Genomic DNA, 13079 nt, shown 5'->3' with positions numbered 1-13079 from the left:
CCATCACTGCACTGCACGATATATAGACTTTGCAAAAGAAATTGTTTGTGCATACTCTCTCCATTACAACTACTGCAGTCGCTGCACAAACAATACTGTCGCGCTGCAAGCACCGGCGGGCAAATACATACCCGCATCCACTCCACTTCCTTCATCCACCAGCTCATTCCCACCCCCTCCTACCATACCTACCACAACCCCCCTCTACCCATCTATACCTCCAAACCACTCCTGAACTATGCGCCTATCCTTCCAAAACTCCTCCTGCTCGGCATACGACGCCTGGGCAGATTCGATCAAGGTCTTGACAAGTGCTGTTACATCGTCCTTGTGATACCACTTTACGAGTAGATTCTCTACGTTCTGTAACATGGAGTAGTAGGCGGTGCAGGCTTCGGAGATGGTGGTGAAGGATAGGTGGCCGATAGGGGGGTAGTCTTTGGTAGGGGGGTTGTTGGATAAGAAGGAGGATAGGAATATGGAGGAGTTTGAGGAGGAATTGTTGTCTGAAGAGCTGTCGATAGAGGGATTGTCGTTAGTGGGGTCGCTAATGAGGTCAGAAGAATGGTCGTTAGAGGAGCAGTCATTCTCGGAGTCGCATCGTGATGACTCTGGTAGTGTAGGTGCTTGAGTTGGTGGGTCCGATGGACTTGAGACTGTCAGCGGCTGCATCAATGCTCGCAACGAACTTAGTAACGCGGATCCAGCGTTCTCGGTGTCTTTCAAGTCATCGTCGTCATCGATATCCTCCCCACCATCCTCATCCTCAAGATGCTCCAACTCTTCGTCATCCTCTTCATCGTCGATATCTTCCCAATCATTCTCATCGTCGATATCCTCCCAATCATCCTCATCATCGACACCTTCACAATCTTCTCCGTCCTCAATATCCCCCCACTCTTCCTCGTCATCATCATTGACATCCTCCCACTCATCATCATCAGCTTCAACCAAACGGGCTAGGATAGAGGCAGTGGCAGTACGAGCTTCAAGCAACATGCCCATCAACTCTCGCAACCTTTTCTCGCTTTCAAGTGCTCTATTGGCCAATTCTCGATCCTTGAAAGCACCACCACCTACAAAAGGACGCTTTGCGCGTGCTGTGGCTGTGGTCATGTTGTGAAAAGGTCGGGGATGGCAGGTGCGAGATTGCGTGGCTGTGATTTGGTGAAGATGAGGGGATCTGTAGGTAGCAGGACTGCGTCAAGACTGCGTGCTGGAGTGTGGTGAGCTGGAGTGGCGGTGGTGAGATCTTGAAATATAGTTATAAGGGAGGAGTGGGTTCGACGTTGTGAAGTTACTCTGCTGGTGTGATATGTGGATGGTAGATGTACAATAGGCCTACAACAGCACCGAAGCGCATTGTTACATCATCCATACGAGATTTTGAGGTATACGTGGATCTAGGGACGTATCGACGAAAGTGACGTGATATCGTTGTAGTCAACTAAGTTATGTATCCTCATCTTCAAACACAAGCAAACAACACCCGTCGCCGCCAAACCCATACTTAATCTCAGCTTCAGCCCGCCCATCTACCTACGTATCCCTCTCAGCCCTCTTTCTAGCCCGCTCCTCTCTCTTCTCATTCCTTCTCCTAGCAGCCTCATCCTTCCTCGCCTGCCTATCCTCCTCCTTCTTCTGCTTAACCATAACATCAATCCGCTCAACCTGTTGCTCCCCCGTCAACCTCTCAAACCTAACCTTAACCGCCTTAACCACCTCCTTCCCAGTCCTCCAATGCAGCCCCTTGATCTCCTCCACGAACGTCCACTCCGGATACTTGATCGATTTGTTGACGATATCCACAACCGGCACCATACTCCCCTCCATATTGATAAACTTGCGTGAAGCAGGAATAACAAGCCATGTCACATGCTCGTCCTCTTCATCAACCCATTTCTGGAACGTGGATGTGGATGAAGCTGGAGGGGTCTTGATCTGCGTGGGGTCGATCTCCCGCGTTTTCTCAGCCCAGTCAAACTTTGTCATCGCGCCGCCGACGTCGCGATTGCTGTTGGCGTTGGCGAGCATGGCGGGGGCGACGTGTCGGACGTGTTTGGCTGCGAGCGCGTTGACTTCGGTGCGGCGCTCGGCGCCGGTGGGGACGTAGCGGGGTGTGGGGATGGAGCGTTGCTTTCGCATGCGGTCGAGGAATTTGTGGGCGTTGGTGGTGGATGGCTTTAGTGATGCGGCGGTGGCGGCGGTGCGGTATCGTCGTGTGGCTTCGGTTTCTTTCCTTGAGTTCTTGTTGTCTGTTTCTTCAGAGGCGGTTTTGGCCTTTTTGGATAGCGGAGAGGAGGAGGAGGAGTCGGAGGCGGACTCGTCGGTGGTGGCGGAATCGCGTTTGCGCTTCCGAGGACTAGTGACATGGGTGTCGTCGGGAGAGGAAATGGGTGAAGATGTAGGCTGCGAAGCTTGGTCAGGAGTGCTGATGGAAGCAGGGGAAGATTGACCCACGATAGGTGGTAAGTTGAGGCCCCAGGTAGTCTCGTCCTCGAAGAGGTCGTCAAGATCCTCGTCATTGGTGCTATCAGAGGCAGGGGAAGACCAGTGGTGAGGCGTCATTGGCGCTACTTCGTCCAGCGAAGTTGGGCGCGAACGCGGAGCATCCACATTGGCGGAGGCGGTAGGTACGATAGGGGTAGATGGCGACATTGTCGGAAGCTGCGGTGTAGCAACTTTGAGTGACTGTTGGATAATGGAGTGCAGATATGGTGCGTATAGATATTACAATGTCGTAGCCTGGATTGAGGGGATGAAAGTTGAGGAGACAGTGGTGACGAGAAACAGATGATATAGGTCCGGACCTGGCTCAAGTTCTATTGAGAGGAAGAAGACTGCTATTGTGGCGAACAAGATTATTGTATTGGCGTGTGATAGTGAATGCGACGGGCGGAGTTGTTCAGGAACAATAGCATTGGATGACGCAATGGCTGTGCAGTGCCTGGATTATAGTATAAGTGAAAGGGGGTCTTCGGTGCAAGCACCGCTGCATCACAGCGCGACATAACGGGGACGAAAAGAATATACATGTGAAAATGGTAGAATGTGTTGATATAGTAGTCTCTATCTGCCCGAGCGACATATGAGGTGACGCCCCCTCTTCCAATGATAAAGACTTCAGATCGAGGTGACGTTGGCTACCAAACCGTTCCTTCCCACTCGCGCTCTCCAATCAAGAGTAAAATAACGCAGTCCTACCTACCAAGACGTATCCAATCGCGCCACGTACTGCCGCCTCGATCTGGTACTCGCTGTTGCCGTGGTAGGTTACCGGAAGGTATGTGTTCGGCAATGATGGATGGACTGTGTGGACGACAGCGACATTGGAGATCTCCCTCACTATCGTAAACTCGTTGTAGAGGAGGCCACGCATCTGAGTCAGTTGCGGCGGCTCCTCCGAGTGTGTTTGACTTCCTTCGTCTCGTACGGCCGGCGTTGACGAAGGGTATGCTGGCGATATAGGCCATTCTCCTAGCGATGCGTCGGAGTATATCGGGACCGCGGAGGAATGTGATGAGGTCGATTGAGAGTATAGTGGCCATGTGGGAGGAAATTGCGGAGAGGGGGGAGAGTATCCTGGTGATGTGGGCGATTCTCCCAGTGATGCGTTGGAGTACATTGGAAACGTTGGCGAGTATGCTGGCGATGCGCTTCCAAAGCCCGCGACAGACGGAACTTGCAGCGACAAATTCGGATTGACGTCCATGTCCAATGACGTCGCAACCTCCTCTTCGTCATCATCAGAAAATTGTGTCGGTTCAGACATGTCATAAAAAGCATCGAGACCCTCAACCGAAACTCCCATGGACGCGAACCAGAGGCGCTCAGCTTCTCTCGCTGCAGCGTACGGACCCAATTCTGATAGCCGGCTCTCAGCGTCTTGGATCGCTTGCGCTTCTTGCATGGCCTGGATCTCGTGGGCCGTCATTGGCGTGTACTGGTACATCGACTCCCGACAAGAGGGGCATTTGTCGCGGGGTGAGCCCCAGGTCTCCGTCCACTGGATGATGCACTTGCGATGGAAGACGTGCGAACAGCTGCTGACGGCGACCATGTCATATGACGCATCGTTGAAGTCCTCTTGGCAGACGACGCAGATACCGATGTCTGCAAACTTGGGGGCGCCCGGGAGGATGCGACAGGGCGCCAAATGATCGCGATAGAACTCGGTACGGGTGGGTAGAGCCATGGTGCGGGTTGGCGGATGTGAGTCTTTTGGTATTGAGTGTGGTGGTAGGTAGTGAAGAGGAAGCAAGTTGGCGGACTGGGTCAGGGTCCGCTTGCGGAGAAACCAGGGTTGCCCGATTGGGTGACGCTCGCCTTCACCGCAGGACGTAGTCGTGGTGTGTGGGGTTGACAATGCCTCAACCATGAATAATAGGCGTATCGCTATTCATTGTCTTGGCCGCCAGTAAGCAGGATGTTATTGGCGAGGCATCCGTTTCTCAGGCCGCTGGTTGGCCTAGTGTTTGGTCGCGAACCATGGATACGCACCATATCTTCTCGCTCAGATCCCACAGAGCCTCAGCGGGATTCCGTATAAAACGAGCCTTCAGCACACGCTTCTTTCGAGACCATACATCTCCTGTTCAAGCCACAATCCAATTCGCCTTTCAAGTCGCCATTCACGCCGCCATCCAAGCTCACTCGCAACTTCACAGGTATCCACCATGGCCATCCCAACTCTCTACACATTCTATACTACCAGTCTCACTGCCTGCACACCTAGCAATATCGACGATGAGTGCCCCATCTGCGCCATCTCATATCGCGATGCTTTGAGCGACGTGGCGCCAGACGTCGTCGCGACACCCTGTGGCCACAATTTCCACCGCGACTGTCTCGACCATTGGCTGAGGGATGGTCCCAGTGACGAAGCTACATGCCCCAATTGCCGCATGGCTCTTTGCCAACGCCCTAGACCGAAAAGAGATTTCGCTCTACAGTGTCTTGATCCTGCTCTCTCAGACAACTGGGCAGAGGAGAAATGGGAGGCAATATATCTCATGGAACATTTGTTAAAGACTACTGGCTTGACGGACACGCTTTACGAAATCGTCGAAAAGCTGTTCGTGATACTTCGCAAGTTACGAGAAGATGCGACTGGAAGGTTGTCAACAGGTCTTGCATGGGCAGACATTTTCCAGCAAGCATTTCCTTGCTACAAAGACTCATTACGTACGGCCGCCCAATCTTCCGATATGAGCCAAAGGGAAACGTCGCTCGAGGAAGAAAAGTTGTTGTATCCTGGCGGGCCAGGAGAATACGTTGCAGTGCGCACGATCTTGAGGGCAATCGCGAAATCTAACAGGGAGAGAGGATGGGTCGATTCTGCTTTATTGGTTGTACTTGACCGGTTCGGAGACTGGGAAAAGGAAGAGACGATGAGTATCGTTGAGGCTTATCGAGGGCTCGGATTCTTCGCGTTGGCAGACGAAGCAGAAGATGAGACAGAATGCGTGATATAGGACAACTTCTGGGATGATGTATCCAGCATGATGCGAACAATGAGTTCTGGGTAAGGTCGGAGCCTTCTGCGATCTGTTTAGGGCCGTTGGGAACGTCGGCGGTTGACGTTGCGCTCCCAAAGTTAGCGAATCAATCCTGGGCATACCTATATTAGTTCATGTCGACGGGCCAACTTCGCGCTGTAATATTCAAAGTGATCGTGCGCTGAAACCTCTGTGGACATTGTCTGAGCATGACTTGAGACAGATGTCTCACGACTGGAACGTGACTTTCTTCGCGAAGACATGGCCAAGCTAGCCGCGGGCTACAAGTCAGCTTGTAAAGTAGCGCAGAAGACCGCTTCGACCGCATCTCAAGCATCATGGGTGACAGTCGGTCAAGAGTAGCAAGCTGGCTAGGAATACCAAGCTTATCGAACGTATCGAGCTTGTCGACGCGATCGACCCCGACCTCAAGCATTATGGGCGATAGCCGTTCGCGAGTAGCAAGCTGGTTGAAAGTACGAAGCTTATCGAATGTATCGCGCTTATCGAGCCTGCCGACGCAATCAACCTCATCCTCAATTACGCCCGTCGCCGCGGTCCCTCGCGAGAATACACCCTTCAACCATTCGGTCATCCTTCGGGGTATACACAGCACCTTGATCGAGAAGTCTTATTCGCAACAACCCGATATCAGTCCCTCGGTTCTCGACAGCTTCGGAGAGAGAATAGTCGAACGTGTCCAACAGGAGATCGCCACGATCGTGTCGACTGACGGTTTCGGTCCCGGAACAGACTGGGATCGGTGCGTTCTTAGGCCGATAATCGCGACATTCGAGATCGAAGAGGACCTCGGAGTGTGTCAGGGGGATACAGAGTACGCGTTCCTGCTGGTTACTGTACTGTCATTAGCGTACGAACTCTTGCTCCTAGCAAATAAGAGCAAAGCGCACAAAACGCATGCTTTCCTTGAACAAGTATTCGACGAGTGCTTCGTAGAGCCAGAGATCTGCCAGACAATTGGACTTCTACTCGACGCTGAACGGGAGCGGCTGGCTCGAATGAACGCCGAGATCAAGACAACGAAGGCGATCCAAGATATGCGGATGCTGCTGCCCGAAATCAACATGTGTATAACGGCGTGGGATGTGAACATGCTGCGTAACCTGCGAATCAGCGATATCTCGAATTATGTCCGACGACATGTGCGCGTGTACGATGTGCTGGAGCCGGAGGTACGCATCTCGAGGTGGAGCGACGAGGCGGCCACCACGTTCTTCCAAGAAGCTAGAACATTCGCACCAGTACGATATGCTGCCGAGGCCGCTCCCGATGTGCAGGTGAAGGTCTTCCTGGAGCGCGGTTGTTCATTGCCAATCTACTCCGTAACCTCCCTCGCCTTTCGTGAGGATCGCGCGATAATACACACGTCCGAGGGTCTGAGTATGGAGCTCGAGGAAGGCTGTTCGATCTCTACAATTACTGGGGTCTGTGACAGAATGCGCCTCACGAGGTGGGAGGGTTCCAAGGGTGGCTTCATTGGTACGATGTCCATTCCCCCGGGTTGCTCGTATCGTGCGGCCAACGTGACCGGCGTAGCCGAGGGAATAAGCAATACGCTCCTGACGGTTATCGATACAGCGACTGCTACGTTTGAAGTGGATGGAGAGAACTATCGTATCAGGCCTGTGAACTTCGGTAGTAGTATCGTGGTGGAGCATCGCCGTCAATAAGGGGCGCTGCTCGCATGCGCAATAGGACACTTGTCACGCCCATGTCCGAGCGTTCGATGTGGAGCAGGAGAGGAGAATGAGATATCGCATATAGAAAGACTCCGAATCGTAGACTATATCCATTGTTGATGACGCTGTCGTGCAAAGTGGTGATGCTTGTGTCGCGTTGAAGGAAGCCGCATGCGCCATCGGCAGCTCGGCGGATTGAAGATGACTAAGATGCACTAAGCCAAACACGGCGATGACGCACCACCGAACTTCGCGATTGCGCACCACCAAGCGCAACTCGCGTTACGGTATCAGATCACTCTGGATCGCCACTCGGATACTAGCTAGTCGCAACCTGGGATACCTTACTTCTGCGATACCAAGTTTCTCTCGCGATGCGGCGCACCCAGCAATCCCAACAAGCTTCTTCTTTCGGTCCTCAGACACCCAGAGTTCAGCATGGGACATCCATTGCACGCGATACGCTGGCATGCGGTCACATATTCAGAGCTATTACTTCCCGCCCCGTTGAGAGCGGCTATAGACCATAATTCAAGCTATGAATTGTCATTCTAGATGTGGGTGGCCGGTGCGCTGAGATCTGAACTCTGGTTCACTCCCTTTTTCCCCACACCTCCAACTTTATTCATGCTAACTACGGAACATCGCTAGATGTTAAGGCCTACTTAACGAAACAAGTAGCCAATGCAGAGCCCAATGCAATTCAGCTGATAAACTTGGAATAGGTGACAACCATGGTCGAGAGAATTCGCCGCTTTTCGAGGCGAAAATCTCATCACCGCACTGCCGTCGGATTTCGTATATAACATGCCGGATATCCTGCAGACTTTAACTCTTCTAAAGATACAGTATCACTACTAGTATAACGACAGCTACCACTACTGCAATTTCAACTACAGCTTCAACTACAACAACTTCAACTACTACCACCACTACAACAGTAAGTACTACTACTACCACAAACCCCTTTAACAGAGACGCTAACTATAAAGATGTTGGTCAAGATCCTCATCACCAGAATCTTGTTCTGCCTTGTAACCTTCGCCACCGGCGCTCCCGTCAACGTCGATCCTCGGAAACCACCACCAACGCAGGGCCCCGGCGGATATGTCTCAGCGCCTGCATATGTATCGGACAGCTGTGGCCTTGTCACCCCCACCGCCGAGACCTGGAGGCAGAACCTACCGGACATCAAGGTATTTGCCGCCGCGTACTGGAGCGGCTATCTGAACGACCCAGGCTACAACTCATTCCCGCACTATCTTCGCGACAAGCTTGCGCCCAATGTAGCGCCAAGTGCCTCCTATTGCGACACCGTTGGAGGATGCAGCTTCTCTTGTCAAGCTCTCAAGCCCTCGCTATCGCAACACGATAGGCAGATGGCTTACTTCCTCTTCGAACAGATCGCCGGTGTGGACCACCTGTTAAAGAGCCTTCGCGAAGGCTTACAGGAAGGTGCCTTGTATGCGGATGGACAAGTGCCTTCACTTGTGGCGAGATACAGCGCTGCATCACGCATCTCAACGCAAATCCAACAGGAGAAGAACGACCACAGGAGGATGGAGAAGCTCGGCATGACCGCCGTCTCCGCTCTACTGATGATGGCTGGTGGGGCACTAGCTATCCCAGGTTTCATTGGACTCGACAAGACTGCCGCGCCTTCGATGGTTAACATGGCCGCGTCTACCTACATATTTGTCGTCGGCACAATCAACACCGCACGAGCTGACCCTGAGAAGCTTCCTGACAATATCGAGGATGTTATACGCTCATCCCTAAACGACTTTCGCCATCACAGTATGATCAGCATTGCACATGAGTCGAAGCAGCTCATGGAAGGGGACAAGAACAACCATGGCCAAGACCTGCTCGGTCTCATGCAGGGTCAAGACTTCTTCAGAAGAGATGGCAATATCCAAGAGGATATCATGAGGATGTCCGAGAAGGTCTTCAAGCATGCTGTGATCAACGCATTGTGGCAATGGGAACGGCCCTATATCGTTGATGCTGACGTCCCTACAGGTGCCTGTGAGGTAGACATTCGTGGACCGACCGAGAACCGAGTGTGCCTGCCGGAACGTCCAGATCACTCATACTGGATATACGCCTTGGACATTTCGCAGGAGAACGACCCTGGTAAAAACCACAAAGCGTTGATCCATGGCCCCACTGGATATCGAAACTTCTTCGAAGGAAAGAACGCCGACGTTTACGGAGCTACCTTGAAGGATGTCGTCCGCTCATCCCTTGCGGTTCACGAGCACAATCTGTATGACGCTCTACAAACTGCTGACTTCCAAACGGTCCAGTCGGCTCTAGGACAGGCGATGAATTGGGGCAACGGCCAATTCAACCTCATGGGCGCCTACACATTAGCCATCGCCCGCAACCCCCGCGGCGAAGCCATTTCCAGCGTCTGGTCCACTCACGGTCGGAACTTCCCTTGCATGGTCGGCGAGTTCGGCTGGAACGACAACACATACAACCCTCACCAGGACCAGACCTTCAACTTCCTGGTGCGAAGCGGTCTCATGTTCTCGGAAGATTGGGAGAACCTCTGCCACAATGAAGGCCATTGCAAAGGCGATAATGATGTCGATTGGCATTCGAAACTCGACGCTCTGCGCAAACCAGGTGATCCGCCGATTCCGGGCAGCCTGAAGCACCCGTTCAAGAAGTGCAAGCAGAAGACTAAGCATGGTTATGGTGACCCTTCTTCCGACTTCAATCCTCCCCGTGCGAGGGGTCTAAGTGCTGGGTTCGCGAATGCGACGATGTCATGGGCCTAGTTTGTCGCGCGAACTGTCGTGTAACTGGTACCTCATTCAGTGAAAATAGTGAACACCCTGGAGCCTACGTTGACGTTCAATCGCCTACTTTGTGGGGTTCTATGTTCATGTAGGCTGCGGACCTGTTCAGTTGCATGTCGTTGTGTGACTGCCGTAGGAAGAGAGGTGTATTCGTCGGGAGATCACCGTGGGTACCTGGAGAAGTCACGAGACTTGTAAGCATTGGTCAGCAATTGGAATGGTTCCATGGACTTGTAGCGTGGAGTATGAACGAGGGTTGTGCCATCCTGTCATGTATACACTAACATGACTACAAGCCGACGTGTGGCTTGCATGCCATCTGCCTATTGGGCCGGCATACAAAATGTAGTAGTAGAGCAACTCAATAGTGTCTCGCTACACCTACCTGCAAGCCTACAATGACCTGCGACGATGCTGTTCTTCTGCGTGCAACATCATGTAACCAGCTCGCCCACCCTACATACCTTTGTCCCCATCGCAATGACCGCGATACATGTTTGAGTCCCTGAGACAGTTTCGTCAAAGATTCCCGAACCCACAATGGCTATGAATGAACACCCCTTGGTTGCATCCAGTACCCACAACGGCGGGTCGCCTGCAAGTAACCGTAGTCCTCACCCGGTATTGGGACGGCAGAGGGTCGTGGGCGAGTATGTGCCTGAGTCCTAGTTCATGTTGTATAACTAGGAACAACCTAGCAAAAACTGTGCGGCAGAAGGCCCGATGCGGCGTCAGGTAGACAATGGCGAGAACCCACACGTGGCGGAAGACGCGGGCTTAACAGCATGAGGCCAAATGAGGACATGGCATGATTCTGGCGTTGAGCGTAGAAGTCTCGTAGTTGGGCAATGGTTCGGAGGCGCAAATGCTGACTGCGCACGATGCTGCACGCCTTGTTTTCTTGGGGCAGCGCGCCTTCTGGGGGCGGGCTCGGCCAATGACGGTCGAACGGAGCCGTACCCGAATCATGTTCCTGGGGCGGATCGATCCTGCAGATGAAATTGTCGAGATACGTCCCGTTACCAAATATACTGTGGGTATTGGTTGCGACTTCAATATCTGGAGCCAAACGAGGATGTTTCAGCGCCACAATCGACGCAAAAAGAGTCATATGCCCGGGCATCGAAGTTCAAGCAACGCCAAACCTCGTCTCGAGAGCACGCCGACATGCTCGTGCATTGCGCGCGCTATGGATTTAGGTGCAAGCCACTGCCAGCCTCGTGGCAGCCGTGTCCCGGCAGCGCAAAGGAGGGCGTATCAGCCTCATGTCGAGTCAGGGGCCTGAGCGCGAACATCGTCCTATGCGGAGGATATCGCACATGGATCCAGCGGTGTGGCTTTTGGAACCGATGGAGCGAAGGATTCATCGTTCGAGCATGTAGGCGTCATACGTGAACGAGTCGGTACATACCCTAGTGATACCCACGCCGCAGCCATTGATCAAAGAGTGGGTAGCAGATGGGTTCTGCAGAATACATCGGCACGCGTAAGCTCCAGTACCCTGGTGTCGGCGCTATATGACCGCACCCAATGCCGCGAGAACTGCACGTCCGACTTTACGAAGGTTTGTTGAACTGTGAACACTGCACGTCAGCGTGCAACAGCCACACCGCTGTCAACGGGTCCGTGATATCCGTGATGTCGGCGTCCTCGGAGATAATGATAGCATTTGTCGGGTGCCGATGTTCACGCGGCACAGTCGTTGTGATTCCTTCGCAACATAATTAGATCGAAATGCCCCCGTAGTTTTGAGTTCGACGATGGAGGATACGGGTGGGGCGGAACAGCAATGGATCGCTGCAGGGTGACAAAGATCCGACGCTAGGCCCTGTGCGGTCGGCGCTAGCGTGGGATGCCTGATCTGACCTGGCCGCACGCACAGGCAGACCTTCCCTCCACAACCACGAACCCTTGGATCAACACCATGTTTCGCGTCGATTGCTGCATTCAACACATGGTTTCAGGGTCTAGAAAGTTTCGACGATTTAAACTGCCCCCCGTTATTGCCGGACTATACTGGTTGGTGCCTCCCGGATGCTTCCAACTCGGCCAAGACCTAGCTCCCGTGGCTACAGGTGGCACGACTCGTCCATTGGATGTCCCTGTGACCTGAGACATGACCGTGTTCTTGTGCAAGGGACTGCCATACTCGTTGTCGTGGCGGCATGTTTGTACTGCCGGCGAGGCGGAAATTGGTGTCCCGTAAGCCAGTGTCCAACCAAGAACCATCTTTGCTACCGACCGAATGGGCAGAATGGATTTATCTCCGAGGTCATTGGGATGCACTCAAAATGCCTGGGAGGATCATGATGGAGCGAACCCGTCCAGGTGTTCGTCATTGCTGCCCGGATCGTGCGGTTGGCAGAACCTTTTGTCGCGATTTTGGGTTCCACCCTTCACGGAGAGTTCGTGCGCCGCATGCAAGACCCCGCTGATGCGCCACGATTATCGTGCCTTGCGTACGGTCCGTGTACAAGCCGAGCGTCGAAGCCAATGCGACACCAGCGTCGTGACGGTAGCCAGCGCGCCATTGCGCTTCATGACATGGATGGAGCTAACGGCCATGTGCGCAGCCCCACTCTTCACAGAACATAACCCTCGAGACCCTATCCTAGTGGCAAGCTCTCGATCTCGTTTCTTTGACCTGACCCGTCTATCCGCAGCTCGTCAATCCTCCACGCCCACATGTCTCGCATACTTCCCCGGGCAGGCCCACGATAATCCAGTATGCAGCTGCCTCCGGTGGATGTCCTGTTGGGTTGGCCGACTCCGAATTACATTGACCCGGAAACGCGCGGCCCTGCCCTCCTCATCGTCAACAGCATCCTCATCGCACTAACTATCCTCGTTGTGATTGCGCGGTTATACACCCGCATAGTGATCAAGAGGTGGTTCGGTATTGACGATATCTTCATCCTCTTTGCGCTGCTCTTCACGTGCGGTCTCACTGCCGTCGTTCTCCTGGCAAACCTCCGATATGGATGGGATAGGTAAATAACCCGATGTCCATTCGCATCGCATACAGCTGATCATCAAACCACTATAGACATGTTTGGGATATACCCTTTCAC

The 13079-nt window shown here is 53.2% G+C and overlaps 4 protein-coding genes across 4 annotated transcripts; 1 reads left to right on the top strand and 3 right to left on the bottom strand.

The window, feature by feature from the left end:
• Window positions 1-204: 204 nt before the first annotated feature.
• On the bottom strand, window positions 205-1116 carry J4E87_010043 (uncharacterized protein; the record flags this gene model as incomplete). Its single annotated transcript, XM_049381617.1, has 1 exon — window positions 205-1116. One exon carries the CDS (start codon window positions 1114-1116, stop codon window positions 205-207), a length of 912 nt encoding a protein of 303 aa, XP_049228613.1.
• Window positions 1117-1539: 423 nt separating this feature from the next.
• J4E87_010042 (uncharacterized protein) lies at window positions 1540-2658 on the bottom strand (the record flags this gene model as incomplete). Its single annotated transcript, XM_049381616.1, has 1 exon — window positions 1540-2658. The coding sequence occupies one exon, from the start codon at window positions 2656-2658 to the stop codon at window positions 1540-1542; it is 1119 nt and encodes a 372-aa protein (XP_049228612.1).
• A 520-nt stretch (window positions 2659-3178) lies between these two features.
• Window positions 3179-4195, bottom strand: J4E87_010041 (uncharacterized protein; the record flags this gene model as incomplete). The annotated part of the gene is made up of 1 exon (XM_049381615.1): window positions 3179-4195. One exon carries the CDS (start codon window positions 4193-4195, stop codon window positions 3179-3181), a length of 1017 nt encoding a protein of 338 aa, XP_049228611.1.
• Window positions 4196-8190: 3995 nt separating this feature from the next.
• Window positions 8191-9987, top strand: J4E87_010040 (uncharacterized protein; the record flags this gene model as incomplete). Its single annotated transcript, XM_049381614.1, has 1 exon — window positions 8191-9987. One exon carries the CDS (start codon window positions 8191-8193, stop codon window positions 9985-9987), a length of 1797 nt encoding a protein of 598 aa, XP_049228610.1.
• Window positions 9988-13079: the final 3092 nt, after the last annotated feature.

The sequence above is a fragment of the Alternaria ethzedia genome (genome assembly GCF_023757985.1).
Source record: "Alternaria ethzedia strain BMP 0044 chromosome Unknown scaffold_42, whole genome shotgun sequence".
Lineage (NCBI taxonomy): Eukaryota > Fungi > Ascomycota > Dothideomycetes > Pleosporales > Pleosporaceae > Alternaria > Alternaria ethzedia.
Note: the sequence above shows the minus strand (reverse complement) of the source record. Positions and strands in the feature narration are given on the sequence as shown.